The following is a 19,656-nucleotide window of genomic DNA, read 5'->3' on the forward strand; positions in this document are numbered from 1 at the left end:
TGAGCCTCTGTGGACAGCCTGGAGTCAAGCACAACCCCAAGGCTGCGGACTTGGTCCTTCAGGGGTAAACTCACCCCATTGAACTTCAGGTCAACATCTCCCAACCTTCCTTTATCCCCCACAAGCAGCACCTCGGTCTTATCGGGGTTCAGCTTCAGCTTGTTCCTTCCCATCCATCCACTCACGGATTCCAGGCACTTGGACAAGGTCTCCACAGCCAACTCTGGTGAAGATTTGAATGAGAGATAGAGCTGAGTGTCATCCGCATATTGGTGGCACTGCAGCCCAAATCTCCTAATGATTGTCCCCAGCGGCTTCATATAAATGTTAAATAGCATGGGAGAGAGGATAGAGCCCTGTGGCACACCACAATTGAGAGGCCAAGGGTCTGAAACCTCCTCCCCCAATGCTACCTGTTGATACCTATCAGAGAGAAAGGAACGGAACCACTGTAATACAGTGCCTCCAATTCCCAATCCCTCCAGGCGATGTAAAAGGATACTGTGGTCGACAGTATCAAAAGCCGCTGAGAGATCGAGGAGGACAAGAAAGGTGAATTCTCCCCTATCTAATGCCCTCCTCATATCATCTACCAGAGCGACCAAGGCTGTTTCAGTTCCGTGCCCAGTCCTGAAACCCGATTGGTATGGATCTAGATAATCCGTTTCATCCAAGTGTGTTGACAACTGATTGGCCACCACTCGCTCAATGACCTTGCCCAAGAATGGTAGGTTCGAAATTGGGCGAAAGTTATTGAAACCTTAGGGATCCAAGGAGGGCTTCTTCAAGATGGGCTTTACGATTGCCTCCTTGAAAGCAGATGGCATCACACCCTCTTTCAAGGATGCGTTTACCACCGCTTTGATCCCCTTGCCCAATTTCTCTCTGCAGCTCATAAGGAGCCACGATGGGCATGGGTCAGTTAGGCAAGTGGTAGGCTTCACAGTCGAGAGCACCTTGTCCACATCCTCAGAAGGGAGAAGCTGGAACCGATCCCAACTTACCGGTATACAACTGGCCAACTCTGGTTCACTTACTGTGTCCACGGTGTATGGAATTGAGCTGCGTAGGTGTTCGATTTTGTCGGCCAAGTGCTTTGCCAATATGTCACAGGAGGCCTTTGACTGTTCCAAGGGTTCCTGGGCAACTGGACTGACCAGGCTTCGGACCACCTGGAACAGCCTCCTGGGACAGCACTCCGCAGATGCAATAGAGGCAGCAAAGAAAACCTTTTCTGCCTTTATTGCCACTTGGTAGGCATCTACTGCTGCTCTGACCTGTGTCCGGACATCTTCGGAACGGGATTTCTGCCACCGGCGTTCTAGCCGTCTCACCTCCTGCCTCAGAGTACGCAACCGTGGTGTATACCATGGTGCTAACTGAGTTCTATTCAGGGGGAGAGGACGTTTCGGAGCCACCCGGTCTAATGCCCTGGTGATTCCATCATTCCACTCCCTCACCAGGGTTTCGACTGGGCGACCTTCAGCAGGTTCTAGTTCCCCTAGCGCAGTCAGGAATCCATCCGGATCCATCAGGCGCCTGGGGCGGACCATTCTAATAGGTCCTTCGCCCCTGCGGATGGGGTGTGGCATTGAGAAGTCTATGTTTACCAGGTAGTGATCTGACCATGACACTGGGGTGGAATAAACCACTCCCAACTTCAGAGCACTCCTCTCCTCTCCCAGGACAAACACAAGGTCAAGAGCATGACCGGCTACATGGGTGGGCCCAGTGTTATTAAGGTGCAGTTCCCAGGAAGCCATGGTTTCCAGGAAATCCCGAGGGGCTCCAGTGAGAGTGGCCTCGGCATGCACGTTGAAGTCACCCAGCACTAACAATTCTGGGGACAACATCCATACAGCCGAGACCACCTCCAGCACCTCGGCCAGGGAGTCTGCTGTGCAGCGGGGTGGGCGGTACACTAGCAGGATCCCCAAACTGCCCTTCAGGCCCAACCTCCAGTACATGCAATCAACAAATTGGGTCCTATGGAGAGGAGGTCTGGCAAAAACCAAGGACTCTCGATAGATGACTGCCACACCCCCTCCCCGCCTTCCGACCCTCGGCTGTTGTGCGTAACGGAAACCTGGTGGACACATGGCCTCAAGAATGGGAGCAGAGGCCTCGTCCAGCCAAGTCTCCGTAATGCATGCCAGGTCTGCCCGCCCATCCAAGGCTGGCTCTCCCTGATGTGAGACCGGGGGGGGTAGATGTACCCAATGTGAAAGATATTGAGAGGGTCTGACTGTTCCCAATTCTCTCAGAGGCCTACTGGGATAACTGGTTCAAGTATGTTTTGTTGGTGGGCTCTTGTTGTGTCCATATCAGGTGTTTAGGAGGAGTCTTACTAAGGAGGAACATAGATAATAACACCCCACTTTCAGTGATCATGGGTAGAGGGAGGTATAGCCATGGGAAGGTGGTGAGCTACCATAGAAGACAAAAGCAAGGCTATCTACAACTTGTTCCTTCCTCCCACTCCTCCCATGGATGGGTTCCTTGTTGCTCATCTGCTGTGCCCACTGGCCTGTATATGCTATTTTTTAACACCAGATCGGCACACAATAAGATCACACTCATCAATAGTTTGATCATGTATGAGGGTGCCGATTTGGTGTGCATTACCAAGACCTGGGAGGAGTTGATCTGACCCAGCTTTGTCCACCTGGATGCTCTGTGCAACACCAGCACAGGCTACAGGAATGAGGGGGAGATCTTCCTGTCGTCTACAGAACTTCCGTTTCTGTCACCGGGAAACCACTCTGTCTTGGACCTGGCTGTGAGGGCCTGCACCTGGTGTCAGGCCAAGGAGATGGTAAACTAGGGTTGCTGCTGGTGTACCATCCACTCTGCTGCCCAGCAGTTTCTCTGATTGAGCTGGTGGAGGCTATTTTTCCAAGCTACACAGGAAGTCGATTGGACTGTGAAAGACCAACCCAAATGGTGTTTGCATTTTGACCAATTTGTAGGGCAGTACAATATCTCAGAGAGGAGGTCAGGTCTCCTGCTCCCCTGATGCATTCACTATAGCTGCCCAAATTGCCTGCTTTTTAAAGTTTGATAGACATATCTGTGAGCTATAGGTATATCTTTATATATCTTTATTGTTACGGCCAGTGACCAGCATAAGGTAGAAGGGAAAAAATTATCCCAAAGGTAGCATACAGTAAAACGGGATAGAATAAAATCAAATAAGGTTGTTAAAACATAAACATTATAGAATAAAATTATGTTATGTTATATTAAGACATAATATTATAAAATAGAGTTGTGAGCTATAGGTATGTTCTTAAACGCAAGGTTTTTTGCCTATTAGTGAATTTCTCTGCCTTTTAAACCGGAAGATAAGAAATGGGATCCTGTGCAAGTTTGCTGAGAATGGATTGATTATTTGCATGCTTATTGAGTTCAGTGGGATTTACTCCCCTGCAGTCATGCTTAGGATAGGTGAAAGTAGGGTTGCCAGGTTCATGGCCTGAGACTGATCCTGTATCTTTAGGAGAAGAGAAAGTCAGCTAAGTGCAGGTGTTCTTGCAACACTGTAATTAGAAAAAACACAAGGTGGAATTCTCCCTTCCCCCTGCACAACTTTTAAAGATACAGAAGACCTCTTGGAAGCCAGGCCTGGCAACCAAGAGGTCTTCTGTAACTTTAAAAGGTGTGCAGGGGGAAGGGAGAATTCCACGTTGTGGTTTTTCTCATTACAGTGTTGCAAGAACACCTGCAGTTGGCTGACTTTCTCTTCTAATGATACAGGATCAGTCTCAGGCCATGAACCTGGCAACCCTAGGTGAAACTGACCACAGGGGATGGGGAGGGGATGAGGAGGAGGAGGGAGAGGAGGAAGGGCAGAGGGGAGGAGGGGGAGGGGAGCAGGCAGGAGGGGGAGGGGAGGAGAAGGGCAGGTTAGATCATTTGCATGATTATTGAGTTCAGTGGGATTTACTCCCATGGAATCATGCTTGGGATAGGTAAAACGAACTGGGGAGGGAGGAAGGGCTGGAGTGGGCAGGAGAGGAAGAAGAAGAGGGGAGGGGTTGGGAGGAAGAAGGGAGAAGAGAGAGGAAGGAGGAGAAAGGCAGGTCTGATCATTTGCATGCTTGTTGAGTTCAATGGGATTTACACCTATGCAATTATAGTTAGGATAGGTAAAACTGACCATGGGGTAGGAGGGGGGAGGGGAGAGGAGAGGGAAGGGGGAAAGTTGGGGATGGGAGAGGGAAGGGATCGTTTGCATGCTTTATGAGTTCAATGGTATTTACTCCCATGCAATCATGCTTAAAATAGCTAAAACTGGCCATGAGGAGGAAGAACGAGGGAATTGGAAAGGGAGGTGGAGGTAGGCACAAAGGAAGAGGGAGGGAAGGGACAAGGGGGAGGGGATAGGACAGAGGAGAAGGGAGGGTGGGTTTGATCATTTGGATACTTTTTGAGTTCAATGGGATTTATTTCTGTGCAATCATGTTTAGGAAAGGTGAAACTGACCTGGGGGAGGGGCACGGAGGGAAGGGGAGGAGATTGGGTGGGTGGGCACTGGACAGAGAGGAAGCCCCTTTCCTTTCCGAAAGGAAAACATTGTGAACAGTATCATTCTTTTCAGGGTTTCCTCCACCTTTTGATTCTACAGCAGGCCCATGTAGCCTCCTACCCAAATTTAAACCAAAGCTGTCCCTGGCCACATCCACACCAGACCTTTGTTTCAATTTAGACAGTCATGGCTTCCCCCAAAGAATTCTGGGAAGTGTAGCTACTGAAGGGTGCTAAGAGTTGCTAGGAGCTTCACAAGCTTCAATCAGAGAGGCTGACTGTTAAACCATTCTGGTCACTGGAACTCTGTCAGGGGAATAGGAGTCTCCTCTCAGCTCCCTTCACAAATGACACTTTCCAGGATTCTTTGGGGGAAGCCATGACTTTCTCAAGTGAAATAAAGTCTGGTGTGGGTGTGGCCCCCAGATTAGCCAAGCCAAGCAACTGTTAGTCTGGTTTTTAGAACACAGACAGTTGGTTCTTACTGAGCATGCCCAACATTATCTTTGAGTTTAACGTAAAATGTCTTAAATTAATTAAAAATCAGCCAGACATGTTTTTAAGTTTTAAACCGCAGAAGATGAAGGTCAGCATATGGGGCAAGGTCAGTAACAGATTACACATACTCAGTTAACACAGCTGATTTTTAATTAATTTCAACAAATTATGAGAACTCTGACAGAAAAAAGTCCAAAAGGGGTCTGTTTCCACCCCCCCTCTTTTTAGACTTTGAACTCTTGATTCTCTCTGACTATTTTGTGTATCACCATGAAAATTTACAGGGTTGTTAAGCAAGCGTTTCTGAGTTCAGGACTATAAGTTTTGTAAAGTTTTGTTTTGAAATGAGCTTATGGGAAGCATCAGAATGGCATGGGGATATTTTCAATTTAATATAGCAGAATGCAAAAAATCCATGCTGGCTATAATCAGGACAGCAAATACATATCCTCAATTACAGTTAGCAGCTGGATTTGTTTTTTTCTAGGGTTCACAGATAGCAGGGCTAGATTACTTTGCTCAAGCTACAAAGACTGTCGTGGTAACCTCTTCTTCAGGCTCTTATACCCCAAATTGCGTTACTGTTCCTAAGAACAATGGTTCCCTTTGTGAGTAAGTAAGGCCTTATAAAAGAGCCTCCAATACCTTTCTTAGTATTATAGGAGAGACAACTTATTTTGAAGAAGAGCCAGCAAGAACAACCATGAATAATACAACTCTATTTTATTTATCTATCCCTAATAGAGAAAATATGTTCCCTTTGAATTATTATTATTATTATGTATTATTTATTAGACTTTTATACCGCCCGACTAGCAATAGCTCTCTGGGCAGTGAACACAGAGAATACGATAAAATACACAATATAATACAATAAGAACATATAAAATAAGAACAATCTAAAATCAGTACAACAGATATGAAAATCAGGTTAACTTAAATTAAAATGCTTTGGAAAAGAGGAAGGTTTTAACCTGGCGCCGAAAGGATAACAATGTTGGCGCCAGGCGCACCTCCTCGGCGAGACTGTTCCACAGTTTGGGGGCCACCACTGAGAAGGCCCTAGATCTTGTCACCACCCTCCGGGCCTCTCTATGAGTCGGAACCTGGAGGAGGGCCTTCGTAGCAGAACGTAGTGTACGGGCCGGTTCGTAACGGGAGAGGCGTTCCAACAGGTATCGTGGTCCCGTGCCATATAAGGCTTTATAGGTTAATACCAACACTTTGAATCTGGCCCGGAAGCATACTGGTAGCCAGTGCAAGCGAGCCAGAACAGGTGTTATGTGCTCGGACCGCTTGGTCCTTGTTAACAATCTGGCAGCTGCATTTTGCACTAGCTGTAGCTTCCAAACTGTCTTCAAAGGCAGCCCTACGTAGAGCGCATTGCAGTAATCCAAACGCGAGGTTACCAGAGCATGTACAACTGATGTGAGGTCCTCCTTACTCAGATAGGGACGTAGCTGGGCTACCAACCGAAGTTGGTAGAACGCATTCCGTGCCACCGAGGCTACTTGAGCCTCAAGTGAAAGGGAAGAGTCTAGAACGACTCCCAAGCTACGAACCCGCTCCTTTAGGGGGAGTGTAACCCCATCCAGGATAGGGTGTGAATCCACCACCCGATCAGAGAAACCATCCACCAACAGCATCTCAGTCTTGTCAGGATTGAGCCTCAGTTTGTTAGCTCTCATCCAGTCCATTGTCACGGTCAGGCAATGGTTCAGCACATCGACAGCCTCACCTGAAGAGGATGAAAAGGAGAAGTAGAGCTGCGTGTCATCAGCATACTGATGACAACGCACTCCAAAGCTCCTGATGACCGCACCCAACGGCTTCATGTAGATGTTAAAAAGCATGGGAGACAGAACCGACCCCTGCGGAACTCCACATTGGAGAGCCCACGGTGTCAAGCAATGTTCCCCAAGCACTACCTTCTGGAGACGGCCAGCCAAGTAGAAGTGGAACCACTGCCAAGCAGTACCTCCAACTCCCAACTCTGCGAGCCTCCCCAGAAGGATACCATGGTCGATGGTATCGAAAGCCGCTGAGAGATCAAGGAGAATCAACAGAGTCACACTCCCTCTGTGCCTCTCCCGACATAGGTCATCATACAGGGCGACCAAGGCCGTCTCGATGCCAAAACCAGGCCTAAAACCCGATTGAAATGGATCTAGATAATCAGTTTCATCCAATAGCGCTTGGAGCTGCCTAGCAACCACTCGTTCCAGGAGTTTGCCCAGGAATGGAACATTTGCTACTGGTCTGTAGCTGTTGAAATTTTCTGAGTCCAAGGAAGGTTTTTTCAGAAGTGGTCTCACCACCGCCTCTTTCAGATGGCCAGGGACCACTCCCTCTCGTAAAGAGGCATTTATCTCTTCCTTGGCCCAGTCAACTGTTCCATCCCTGCTGGTTTTTATTAGCCAAGAGGGGCACAGATCCAGTACCGAAGTGGTTGCGCATACCTGTCCAAGCACCTTGTCCACGTCCTCGAGCTGAACCAACTGAAACTCATCCAATAAAACATGACAAGACTGTGCTCCGGACACCTCATGAGGATCAGCTGCTATAAATTGGGAGTCTAAGTCCCGGCGGATGCATAAGATCTTATGCTGGAAATGCTCAGCAAACTCATTACAGCGGGCCACTGATGATTCTACTGTGTCCTGAAGGTCTAGATGGAGTAGCCCTTGGACCACTCTAAAAAGCTCCGCTGGGCGGCAAAGAGATGACTTAATAGTGGCAGCAAATTGTTGTTTTTTTGCCGCCCTCACCGCTCCTACATACAGCTTGGTAGAAGCACTAACCAGCGCATAATTGCATCCGTCGGAAGTTCGCCTCCATCTCTGCTCAAGCCGCCTCCTATCTTGTTTCATCGCTCTCAGCTCTGGAGTATACCAAGGAGCTGTATGAGCTCTACACAGGAGAGGGCGCACAGGAGCGATCGTGTCAACGGCCCGGGTCATCTCCGCATTCCACAGATCAACCAGGGCTTTAACAGGAGCGCCAGTCCTATCAGCCGGAAACCCCCCCAGAGCCCTTTGAAAACCTTCAGGATTCATTAGTCTCCAGGGGTGGACCAATTTAATAGGTCCCCCACCCTTGCAGAGGGAAGAGGCTACTGAAAGTCTAAACTTCAGCAAGCAGTGATCTGTCCATGACAAAGGGAGAGATGTAAAACTCCCCACATCCAGATCACTATCCCCATGTCCAGTAGCAAAAATAAGCTCTAGAGTATGCCCCGACACATGTGTTGGACCACTAACATATTGAGAGAGCCCCATGGTTGTCATGGAAGCCATGAAGTCCTGAGCCGCCCCGGACAAAGTCGCCTCGGCATGGATGTTGACATCCCCCAGTACTAATAGTCTGGGGGATCTCAGCAATACCTCCAAGACCACCTCCGTCAGCTCAGTTAGGGAAGCCATTGGGCAGCAAGGTGGGTGGTACACCAAAAGGATTCCCAGCCTGTCCCTCTGGCCCAACACAAGGTGCAAACACTCCAGACCGGTAACTGCATGGACATGGTGCTTGGTGAGTGAGATGGAACTCTTATAGACCACAGCAACCCCACCTCCCCGACCCTCAGATCTACCATGATGCTGAGCCAAGTACCCCGGTGGGCAGAGCTGGGGGAGACTAACTCCTCCCTGTTCACCCACCCAGGTCTCAGTTATACATGCCAGTTCGGCTGCCTCGTCCACAATCAAATCGTGGACGAGGTAGCTTTTATTATGTACCGATCTGGCATTTAAGAGCAGCAACTGGAGATCTGAGAGTTGGCTGAGAGGATTAAAAGAGCATTGATCAGGTCTTAGAATATAAAAATTTACCAAGCCTGGGTCTCGATCTCACAACCAAGTTAGAGAACGAGCACCCTTACAATCTAAAAAGCTCCTTTTATACCCTTCTCTCCTGTCTAAAAACCACCTAATCATAACAACTTGTTACTACATAGGGCTAACAGCTTTCCTATAAGAAATAATTAATAAGACTTGGTTTTTCCACCTAGTAGCCGTCAAACCACTAAATTTAAAAAAGTTCTACTTCTTAGAGTGCGGTCAAGCGATTGCTGCCATACAAAGTTCATCTTGCGGTTTTTGCACAAAGCTAGCCTTATACTAAACACCAGCTGTTTCCTGCCTTTCTAAAGAGTTGCTTCCTTAAGCTGGGCCACATTATTTCCTGTTGTCTGGAGTTGCTGAAGCTGTTTTTTATATTTCTTAACACACCAACCCTTCGGGCGGGGGGGAGGAGAAGATAGTCTGGCCTGATTAAAGATCATGCCTAAGGTTAGATATGCTCCTGCTACATATCTTCGGGATATGCCAAATCTGGGATTTGTATTGGGGAGATCACAACAGTTCCTGGGGGCGGGGGTGTCTGGTTAACCCATGCCTCCATCTCTGATCTTTTTACTGACTTATTTATTAAAGCAAGTTTCAGACATATTTTTACCACTGTCCCGTGACGAGACTTAATATGCTTATCTCTGAAAGTTTCTAACTCAAAGAGGGGAAACATTTCCATTGGAATAGCAAACACTTAATCTTTTGTAAGCCACCATATTACAGACGCTGCTCTGGGAGAAAATAAATAATTATTTTACTGTCAAAATTTGAAGAGACACCACAAGCAAAGAACTTCAGTAAATCAGCCTGGTCTAGCACTATTGAACTACAGTATATATTACATCCAGGCTAAGGACATGTGCTAATTCATGCAGGACTAACGGTTATAGCACTAAATTGAGCTCAACGTAGCACTAAATTGCTGGTTCTGTCACTTCAAGGATTTCTCTTTGTGCAAGGGAATATTTTCTCCCTCTCCTCCCCCCCCCCACAACCCCCTAAATCTGTTCTGGAATTTTCCCCAATCCCCTGGAACAGATTTAGGGATGATGCAGGGTGCATGCAGGGGGAGGGAAGGGGGGGAAGTCCTGTTATTCCTAGTGGTATTTCTTGCATGTGCACAACTATTTAGTTGAATACCGCCCTAAATAGCAAGTTGTGAATATGGACTGGATGCATCTGTACACTATTGAGTAAGTGCTGAAGTGGATAAAGGTGTACCTAATCTGATGCTCAAGAAATGAAGACGGCTAGGACTGGGGTAGGTAGTTATGAGAGAACTAGAAAAGGTCCTCAGATGCAAAGATGTATCACTGAACACTAACATCAGGATCATTCAGACCATGGTATTCCTGATCTTTATGCATGGATGTAAAAGTTGGACAGTGAAAAAAGTAGATAAGAGAAAAACCAACACATTTGAAATGTGGTGTTGGAGGAGCGCTTTGCAGATACCATGGACTGCGAAAAAGACAAATAACTGGGTGCTGGATTAAACCAAAACTATCACTAGAAGCTAAAATGATGAAACTGAGGTTATCATACTTTGGACACATAATGAGAAGACATGATTCACTAGAAAAGACAATAATGCTGGGAAAAACAGAAGGGAGTAGAAACAGAGGAAGGCCAAACAAGAGATGAATTGATTCCATAAAGGAAGCTACAGACCTGAACTTACAAGATCTGAACAGGGTGTTTTATAACAGATGCTATTGGAGGTCACTGATTCATAGGGTCACTAAAAGTTGAAATAGACTTGAAAGCACATAACACACACACAATCAGATGCACCACAATGGTGAATGTAGTTTGGACACAGCTCCAGTAAATATGAGTTGAGCTGCAAGTTGGACACGTGGAAATCTTCACCTGATTACTGATCCTCAGCTCCAGCTTACCTACAGGATGGCACTGCCATTACAATCCAGATCATAGAATACCCAAGAGTATAAACTAGAGTAAGGCTGCAGGCACTCCAGTCGTTTCAAAAGCAGCCAAGCCATTTTCTCTTGGTGCAGTTTGGAACAACTCTGCCCATGGCTGGAAACATCTCCCTTCTCCACTGCTGGTTTGTTTGTTTATTTATTTATTTATTGCACTTGTATACCGCTCCATAGCTGAAGCTCTCTGGACTGCCCACAGCAAACCATTGGGCCAATCACTGTGTCTGCCTGAGCCTATGGCAAAGTGGGTTGATGGCCAATCAATTTTGAAGTCTCTGTGAAGATGACTTTGAAGTAAAGCATGCTGGAGCTGCAACTTCTGAGGTTTTGATGTAAAAGAGGGTAAAGACTGCCTGGCGTCATGTGTCCTGCATTCAGAAAACAAGTGGAGGTGCACTGAAGCCACCAACATTGCAAGTGTCTCTACACTTACTGGGGTGCTGGTTTCCACCAAAGTAGTGGTTCATGATTTTAACACAGACATGTAGCAGAGGAATGACAGATCCCAGTCTGGGATACACCATTTTGACTAGAGAAGTCATGTATAAAACATAAGAGCAGCTGTGCATACTGCCAATTAGGGTCAGTGCAGTGATTCTTGACAGCTCAATAGGTAAATTGGAGAGCTTTTCTCATTCTGTGTTTTAGAAGGTTTATCACAGGGTATACAAGATAGTGTTTCAGGACTGAGATAGTGTGTGTATAGCCGGAAGCCTTTGATGTGTCATTTGATCTATGGATTTTGATTTGATGAGAGCTGAACATACAATAGCTGTGGAGCATCCCTTGCATTAATTACAGGGCCGTTTTCATGGCTCACATTTTATCAATATGAGCATTTTAAAAATGTGTGCTTCCATAATGACAGTGAGCCCAAATCTAGGTAGTGTAGAATGATTAATTGTTAAAATGCTTACAGAAGTTGTTTCCATAGTATTTTCTTAGAGTGTCAGAAGAAAAAACAAGAAACAAAAGAAAATACACTGCTTTACTTAAAATACTGCGCCATGCACATCGTGCTGTCTGTCTCTGAGAATCAATACAATGAAGTCAGGTTCTGTGTTGGTTTCCCATGGAATCAATATTTATGCATTTCAGATGAATTATGACAATTTTGGGATGACACCTCACTTTGGAAAAGGCAAATGTTATATGTTCATAGTAGTGATAGGAAAACTACCCTCAGGTTCAATTTGGAATCAGTGTGGTGATTATGAACATTTGGAAAAACTCTTATCTGTTTTTTGAAAGTTTGGTCTCCGCTCACAGTGGCAGCACATGTGCATTGATACTGTCACATGCATACACCAAATTGCAGTGTCCCTGGGAATATTTGTTTCCAGCACTTGCCATGATGAAAAACATATGGAAATTCTCAAATACATATAAACATTCATAAGGTTGAGATGTGCTTTATAAATTGAAGACAAAAGTGTTTCTAACCAGAAAAGGGACAGATCTAGGAAGAGTGGTTCAGCCAGCTTTAAATGGGGCAGCACACCTCTTGAAAAACCAGATTAATAGTTTGGGAGTACACCTGGGCCTAGCTTTGCTTCTGTATGGACAGTCATGCTTTTAGCTTAATATGCTGCATCACACCCAAGGCCTTCTGGGAAGTGTGACTTTGGGGATGTAGGGTGAGGCTCTCTTCATAGCTTCCTGCCAAGGCCCAGTAAGGCAAATAGCAATGATTTCTCAAAAAGTCAGGGAATATTATTTCCCCTTCCCTCATGAAAGCAGCAGAAAATCCCCCTTCTTATTGTTAAATGAACCCAAACCCTTGACATGTAATAGAAACTAGATTTTTTTTAAAAAAAAATCATACAAAGGATGGATTAAGATGGATTTTTAATACAAAATCTTTAAAATGTTTAGGCTGCAATCCTATGCATACTTACTGGTAGCAAACATCATTGAATTTAATGGGACTTACCTCAAACACACATAGGATTGCATAGTTATTATATCAATTTTTAAATATATAACATTTTATATTAAGGCACTGGGTTGGATCCAGAAGAAAATCAGCACAATGGAGCTTTCCTGACCAGGGCTTTAGTGGTCCAGAGTCTCAGGGGGTCTCTTTCTTTTTCGGGATCAGGGTCCCTATGTCTCAAGTGTACTATGAGTCAATCAGCATGAAAGAAGAGTGTGTTAGCCACTGGGAAGAATCTTCTTACATGGTTCCTTGTCCTTTCCTGTTGATTGGAGCCAATCAGAGTGAAAGGGGATGAGCCAGTCGCTGAGAAGACTCTTCTCAGTAGATAACACACACTAACACACTCCTCTTGCATTTATTTTATTTATTTATTTATTTATTATTTTATTTTATTTTATTTTATTTTATTTTATTTATTTATTTATTTATTTTATTTATTTATTTTATTTATTTTATTTAATTTATATACCGCCCTAAGCCAAAAAGCTCTCTGGGCGGTGTACATAGAGGATAATCAAGAAAATATATGAATAGAACAAATATAAGAAAATCAAAAAGCAAAACAAACAAAGAACAAAAACCAAACAACATCAGAATATACCAGTAATAAAATACTGTTTTAAAATACACTATAAAACAATTTTTTTAAAATAGAATATTTAAAATTTTTAAAATGCCTGGGAATATAAAAAGGTTTTCACCTGGTGCCGAAAAGATAGCAGCGTCGGCGCCAGGCGTACCTCAGCATGCGTACCTGCATGCTGATTGGTTCCTATGGACATCTGTTGTTCTGGGAGAAGGTGAAAGGACTGAGGAGTGTGGACATGACAGAGAGCAAGCAAGTGAATGAGGGAACATAGCTATGCAGGGGTGTGGTGTGACTGTCATGAAGGGACCCTGCACTTCTGAATTTGTCACTACACTACTGTTCCTGACTTGACACCCCCCACATCTGCTGCCACTACAGCCTCCTGTACCCTGAGGATTGAGGGACCTTCTGGCACACGGGGGGGGGTGCACTGAGATAGGAAAATCAGAAGGATTTGGTGGGTCTGTTGTGCACAAGCAGAAGTGCTTGTGCAAGTCACCTTTGGATCAAGCCAGCATATATAAATTGTAAGAGGAATTCTCACCTACATCTTGTCTCTTATCGTTATTCTCAGATGATTTTATCATGTGATTGTTTCTCAAGGATTTTATAGTATCCATTTCTCAAATCATAGGGCCAATTTTCACATAACATATTAAGACACAAGAAACAGAGGAGCCCTGAATTAATTTATAAAACCAAACACAAACATTAATTTGTTTTTGTAAGATTAGTACAGTTCAGTTCAGCAATAGGCAAAAAACCCTTGCGGTTTGAAAACGTACTTCTAGCCAACATATATTTCTATCAAACTTTAAAAAGCAGGGAAATTAGGCAGCTACAGTGAATGCACCGATGGAGCAGGAGACCTGACCTCCTCTCTGAGATATTGGACTCCCCTACACATTTGTAAAAATGCAAACACCATTTGGGTTGGTCTTTCACAGTCCTATCCATTTCTTGTGTAGCTTGGAAGAATTTGGTAACGTGTGCCTCTGGTAGCAACACCTGCAATCAGCCCAAATAATAGAAACAAGATATGTGCTGCGCTGATCTTGTTTTCAGGAAGAAACAACAATATTAAGACAGTTGATACAGTTCATATATTCACTTTAACAATGTTTGATTTACTTTGCAATTTTGAGGAAGTTTCCTATTGTAAATTATTTTATTTTGCTCCTGTTTCAGTGAATATGTGAAATACAGCAACACTTTGCATACTTCACAATAAAAATCCTCCAAAAAACAATTGTGGGATAATGGCACTGAGTATTCTGCAGAAGTGGGCACGAGGAGTGTCTCAGTTTGCTGCCCCTGGCCATATCTACATTAGACATTTATTCCACTTTAAACAGTCATGCTTTTCCCCAAAGAATCCTGGGAAGTGTAGTTTGTAAAGGGTGTTGAGAGTTGTTAGGATAGGCCCTATTCCCCTCACAGACTTACAATCCCCAAAAATCTCTGGGAAGAATGGATGACTGTTAAGCTACTCTGGCCACTGGAGCTCTGTCAGTTTCCCAACAACTCTCAGCACCCTTCACAAACTACACTTCCCAGGATTCTTTGGGGGGAGCCATGACTGTTTAAAGTGAAATAAATGTCTGCCATGGATGTAGCGCCCTGATTAGCTAAGCTAAAGAGCTGTTAGTCTGGCTTTTAGAACACTGAGAGTTGGTTCTTATTGAGCATGCCTGCACCATCATAGATTCAATGTTAATATTCTTAAATTAATTAAAAATCAGCCATTTGTTTTTTCAACTTTTAAACTGCAGAAGATGAAGGTTAGAATATGGGGCAAGGTCAGCAATGGGATTACAGGTACTCTGTGAACACAGCTGATTTTTAATTAATTTCTACAATTTATGAGACTACTAACAGAAAAAAATCCCACAGAAGTCTGGATTAATTTACTCTTGTTGTAGACACTGAACTCTGGATTCTGTCTGAGTGCGTTATGTATTGCCATGAAGACTTAGAGGATGAGCATTTCTGCATTCAAGACTATACGTTTTGTACGGTTTTGTTTTGAAATGAAGTTATGGGAAGCAGCAGAATGGCATGGGGGTATTTTCAATTTAACATGGCGGAATGTGAAAAATCCATTCGAGCTATAGTACAGAGCCACTCTTGTGGCTGTATAATATTGCTGGATGCTTTGAAGCCCAACAATATCCTTGGGTTCAAAGGAAAACAGGAGATCTATGGAAGATAGGACAATCAGTACCTACTATTCTAGGTGAAGTAGAATTTTCTTTTTTTAACTTCTGCTAAGTGAAACTACAGCTGCAGTCTTCTACACTGTATATCTTGCAGATATATACATTGCAATCTTATGCACGTCTATGCAGACGTATCTCCCACCGAGTTCCATGAGATGTATAAGAGTGCATTATGTATGTATAAGAGTGCATTCCTAGCCATGCTAGACTGGAACTGGTGTATCTAATTTCCCCCTATTGGAACAAGGGGGGAGAAATTTAGAAAATAGAAACCCAAAATGGGGAAAAGTCTGCCCCCCTCCTTTTATGTCCTGGCCAGCTTACCACCTCCTTTAGAGTTAGAACATAGAAATCTACCTTATGTCAAGTCAGGAGACTGGTTCTTCAGTATTGTCTACACTGACTAGCAGCAGCTCTCTAGGATTTCAGGCAGGAGTCTTTTCCAGCCTCACCTGGAGATGTCAGAGATTGAACATGGGGCTTTTATGTGCACTGCAGTTTCTCTACCACTGAGCTACAGCTCTTCTCCATAAGTGCACTGTAAGTTTCTGTTTTTCATTTTCTGCAATTATTTTTTGCCCATCAAAATACAACAGTAGTATTTTAGATCAGTTTTTCTTCTGCATTGTTCATTTTTGCCAAAGCAGTTGACGACTGCTTTAGTAGCATTTTTCAATAAACATGAATATGTTTTCAATATGTTACTATAACAAAGTAAAAGTTAAGACAGGTAAATGCTGACCCGTACCTTTGTTTTTGGCCTAATTCCAAGAGTTTCTGTACATCCGTTTTGGCAGGTGCCTCATCATTTTTCAAAGACTGATAACAAAGGGAAGAAACAATGTGTTGTCAAGCTCTTTAACATTTTTCCACAGTAAAATTATTAATGGTGACCCTCTTGATAAAAGGGTTTCTGTGAATAGCACATTTTAAGACCAAGAACAAATAGAAAAGAAGGCAGCTTTGTTCTTCTGCTTCAGGGCCTCAAGAAGCACTCCCAAACAAATACTGTTCTTTTGCTTGAAACCTACAAGCTGAAATTGTGGTAAAAAGAGTCCATAGGCCCAACATCTTCACACATCCCTGTGTCATTATGCCAGAGAGGGACGACTTCCTGTTTTACAATCTGAAGGTTGATGACAGATCCACATGTAACAATCCTTATATGGGACTGGTCACAGTTTTTCTGCCCACATATCAAAATGCATAATAACTACTAGGGATGGGTGAATCTATTTCTGGTCAATGAAACTTCTGCATATATTCTTTCATAAGTCTGTTTGATGCCATTTCCTCCTATGAAGGATCACCAGGGACTGCCCCATTGCCCCCTTGGCTTTGGCTCTATATGGATTCAGAATCAGGTCCCCAGTCAACTGAACTGGCTGAGGAAGAAGGGCTGGGAGTCAAGCCAAAGGAGGAACAGCTGGGGGAAAACTCAACTGTTGGTAGGGAGTAGCCTGGGAGTTGCCAGGTCCATGGCCTGAGACTGATCCTGTATCTTTAGGAGAAGAGGAGGTCAGCCAAGTGCAGGTGTTCTTGCAACTCTGTAATGGGAAAAACCACCAGGTGAAATTCTCCCTTCTCCCTGCACAACTTTTAAAGATACAGAAGACCTTTTGGGTGCCAGGCCCAGCCTCCAAGAGGTCTTTTGTATCTTTAAAAGTTGTGCAGGGGAAAGAGAGAATTCCACCTGGTGGTTTTTCCCATTACAGGGAAAACTTTGCATAATAATCTTCCTCTTCTCCTTGCAGATCCAGCAGAGCCCAGGTGTGGTTAATGTATTTCTGGTACTACTTCTCTACTAAGAAGTTGGGTTTAGGAGAGGCAAGAAGGCTCTCAAAGCAAGCCCTTGGATGTAGAAGAGGAAATATTTCCATCAATTGTAGGTGTGGACTGTTCCTCACTCTCCAGTCAAAGCTAGGTCCCCCACCTCCATACCCTTCATCCATCAGTCAAGCCGTTGTCATGCATGGAGGAAGAGATAGACTAGTCTCCTTCTCCAGATCACCAGGATGGAGAAGTTGTATCAGTGTAGACAAAGGTCTGGGCAATGCCTAAGGAGAATTTGGGAAATGAGTTTGTGGTGGCACTAGGCAGGAGTAGATAGTAGCAAAACAAATTCAATGGAAGCATTAGAGTCAATTTCCTCTATCCAGATCCCCACAACCTGGCGTGAAATGTCATGGATATTTTCCTACTGTGTTAATATTAATCACAAAATGCTTGCATTAAAATGGAGTGATTGACAACTGCATATAATGAGGGGAAAGGATAAAGATTCTGACCTGGAGGTTTACTTTAATTCCCTCGAGTTCTTTTGATGTCTTTGACAACTGGCGAAGAATGTTGCTTCTTTCCTTAAAGACTTCTTTAAGTTGTCTTTCCAGTTCTTCGTAGCCCTGTCTAACCAAAAAAGAACAGCAGTGAGATTATCTCAGAATTGAAACAAACAAACTTTGAAATCAGAGGTCCTGTTTTTTACATTTGCATTCAGGCAGAAGCAGGACCTGTTACTGGGGGAGAAAAAAAAGAGCTCATTGTCACTTCTCACCATGCCCAGTCTGTCCAAGTCACTCAGGTTTAGAAAATGAACTGTTTCATTTGAGTCTGCACGATTGTCATATGACCCAGTTTTCTGGGGTTTGCCCACTAGGAGGCAAAGTATGCTGACAATATTCTGTTCAGTTTAGAGAGAAAGGTGCATGCAATCACGTTTCATTTTTCATGAGTTGACATGTACATAAAGCACTGACACCCATAGTGATGGGAAAAGAGTAGTGTCACACATCATATGTCTAGAGACAAAACCTTCAGGTTTCTCTTGGAGCTTTTGAAGGATAGAACAGAGTGATGTCCATAGAAACCAAAAGACAAATCCAGGATTTTAACAGATGTATGATTAGGCAACAGGATACCCCATCTCCACCAAATCAAAGACAGCAGACAAAGAATTTATACTCAGGTCTTGTGTGGGAAATGTGATTTATTTATATGTCAGTTTTTGAATATTAAAAATTGCCCTGCCAGTGCCAACACAATTCATTGTCCCCATATTGTAGGATTGTGTGGGAGTGCGGTGGGAAGGGAGAGTAGTTGAGATGGATTGGCTTATGATTGCCCTATTTGTAGGTTAGAAGTGGGACTAAGTCTTGTTCTGATGTCCAGCCTTAAATCCCACATCCACCCCTGAGGATGCATTGACATTCACTAGTTTACTTGCCATTCCAACACTTCCCTTTCAGCACAAATCCAGGTTCACCTGAAACCCAGGCACTTCTGAAAGGGACTCAACTGGTTACATACACACCAAGGTAAGTTATCCATTAACTGTATTCACCCAGACAACCAGATTAATGTGCCTTCACATACCATACTATGATCATATGTTGCACTGACTATAAAATCAGACAGACATTTCATTTTTTAAAAAAAGAACAATATTTATTTATTTATTGGATATATTAGTCACCTCAACCCAAAGCCCCTACGCCCTACAGGCTTTGCCATGAGGCAACTGATGAACTGAATATTAATAAAAATAACCATAGCGGACTTCCGGGAAGGGTGACTTAGCCTGTGCCTGCTTTTGAGACGGGCTCCTGCCTCAAAAGAAGCTTATTCAGATATATCAGTCAGATTTTTTCTTTTTTTGACTGATTAAACTTCTCCCGGGTAGGGAGAAACGAAGAGATTAACCTCAAAGCCTATTTTTGTTGGGACGACCAGATCTCATTAATTTATGGGACGAGGTCCAGCCGACGAAGGTGGGACGGATTTTTAACAACAAGCTCTATCTGGAAAAGCGAACGTTCATCTTATCTTCTAAGAGAGAACGCACTAACAGGCAAGCACCCTTCTTTCTATATTTTTCTTTTACTTGACTTAAATTGTTGCTGTTTAAAAGAGATTTGCCAGATTGATCGGTTTTTGACATCTCACTGGGGAGCCATAACTTCTCTCTGCTACTCACTAATTAATAGCTTATCTCTGTTTTTGTTGCAAAAAGCTGTCCTGGATTTGCATTCTAAAGATATACACAGAAGAGGGATTTCTATTCCAGATTTTTATTTTGAAGAATATTATATTGTCT

General features: G+C 43.9%; 1 protein-coding gene across 4 annotated transcripts in view; it reads right to left on the minus strand.

The window, feature by feature from the left end:
* Positions 1 to 19,656, minus strand: part of LUZP2 (leucine zipper protein 2) — a 592,171-nt gene that overhangs the window by 340,840 nt on the left and 231,675 nt on the right. For all 4 annotated transcript variants that reach the window (XM_061610611.1, XM_061610612.1, XM_061610614.1 and 1 more), the window contains exons 2-3: positions 17,852 to 17,969; positions 16,312 to 16,382 (exon numbers count right to left, since the gene is read on the minus strand). In XM_061610611.1, coding sequence (XP_061466595.1) covers positions 16,312 to 16,382; positions 17,852 to 17,969 — 189 coding nt within the window. The remainder of the gene's footprint in view (positions 1 to 16,311; positions 16,383 to 17,851; positions 17,970 to 19,656) is intronic.

The sequence above is a fragment of the Rhineura floridana genome, chromosome 2, assembly GCF_030035675.1.
Source record: "Rhineura floridana isolate rRhiFlo1 chromosome 2, rRhiFlo1.hap2, whole genome shotgun sequence".
Classification (NCBI taxonomy): domain Eukaryota; kingdom Metazoa; phylum Chordata; class Lepidosauria; order Squamata; family Rhineuridae; genus Rhineura; species Rhineura floridana.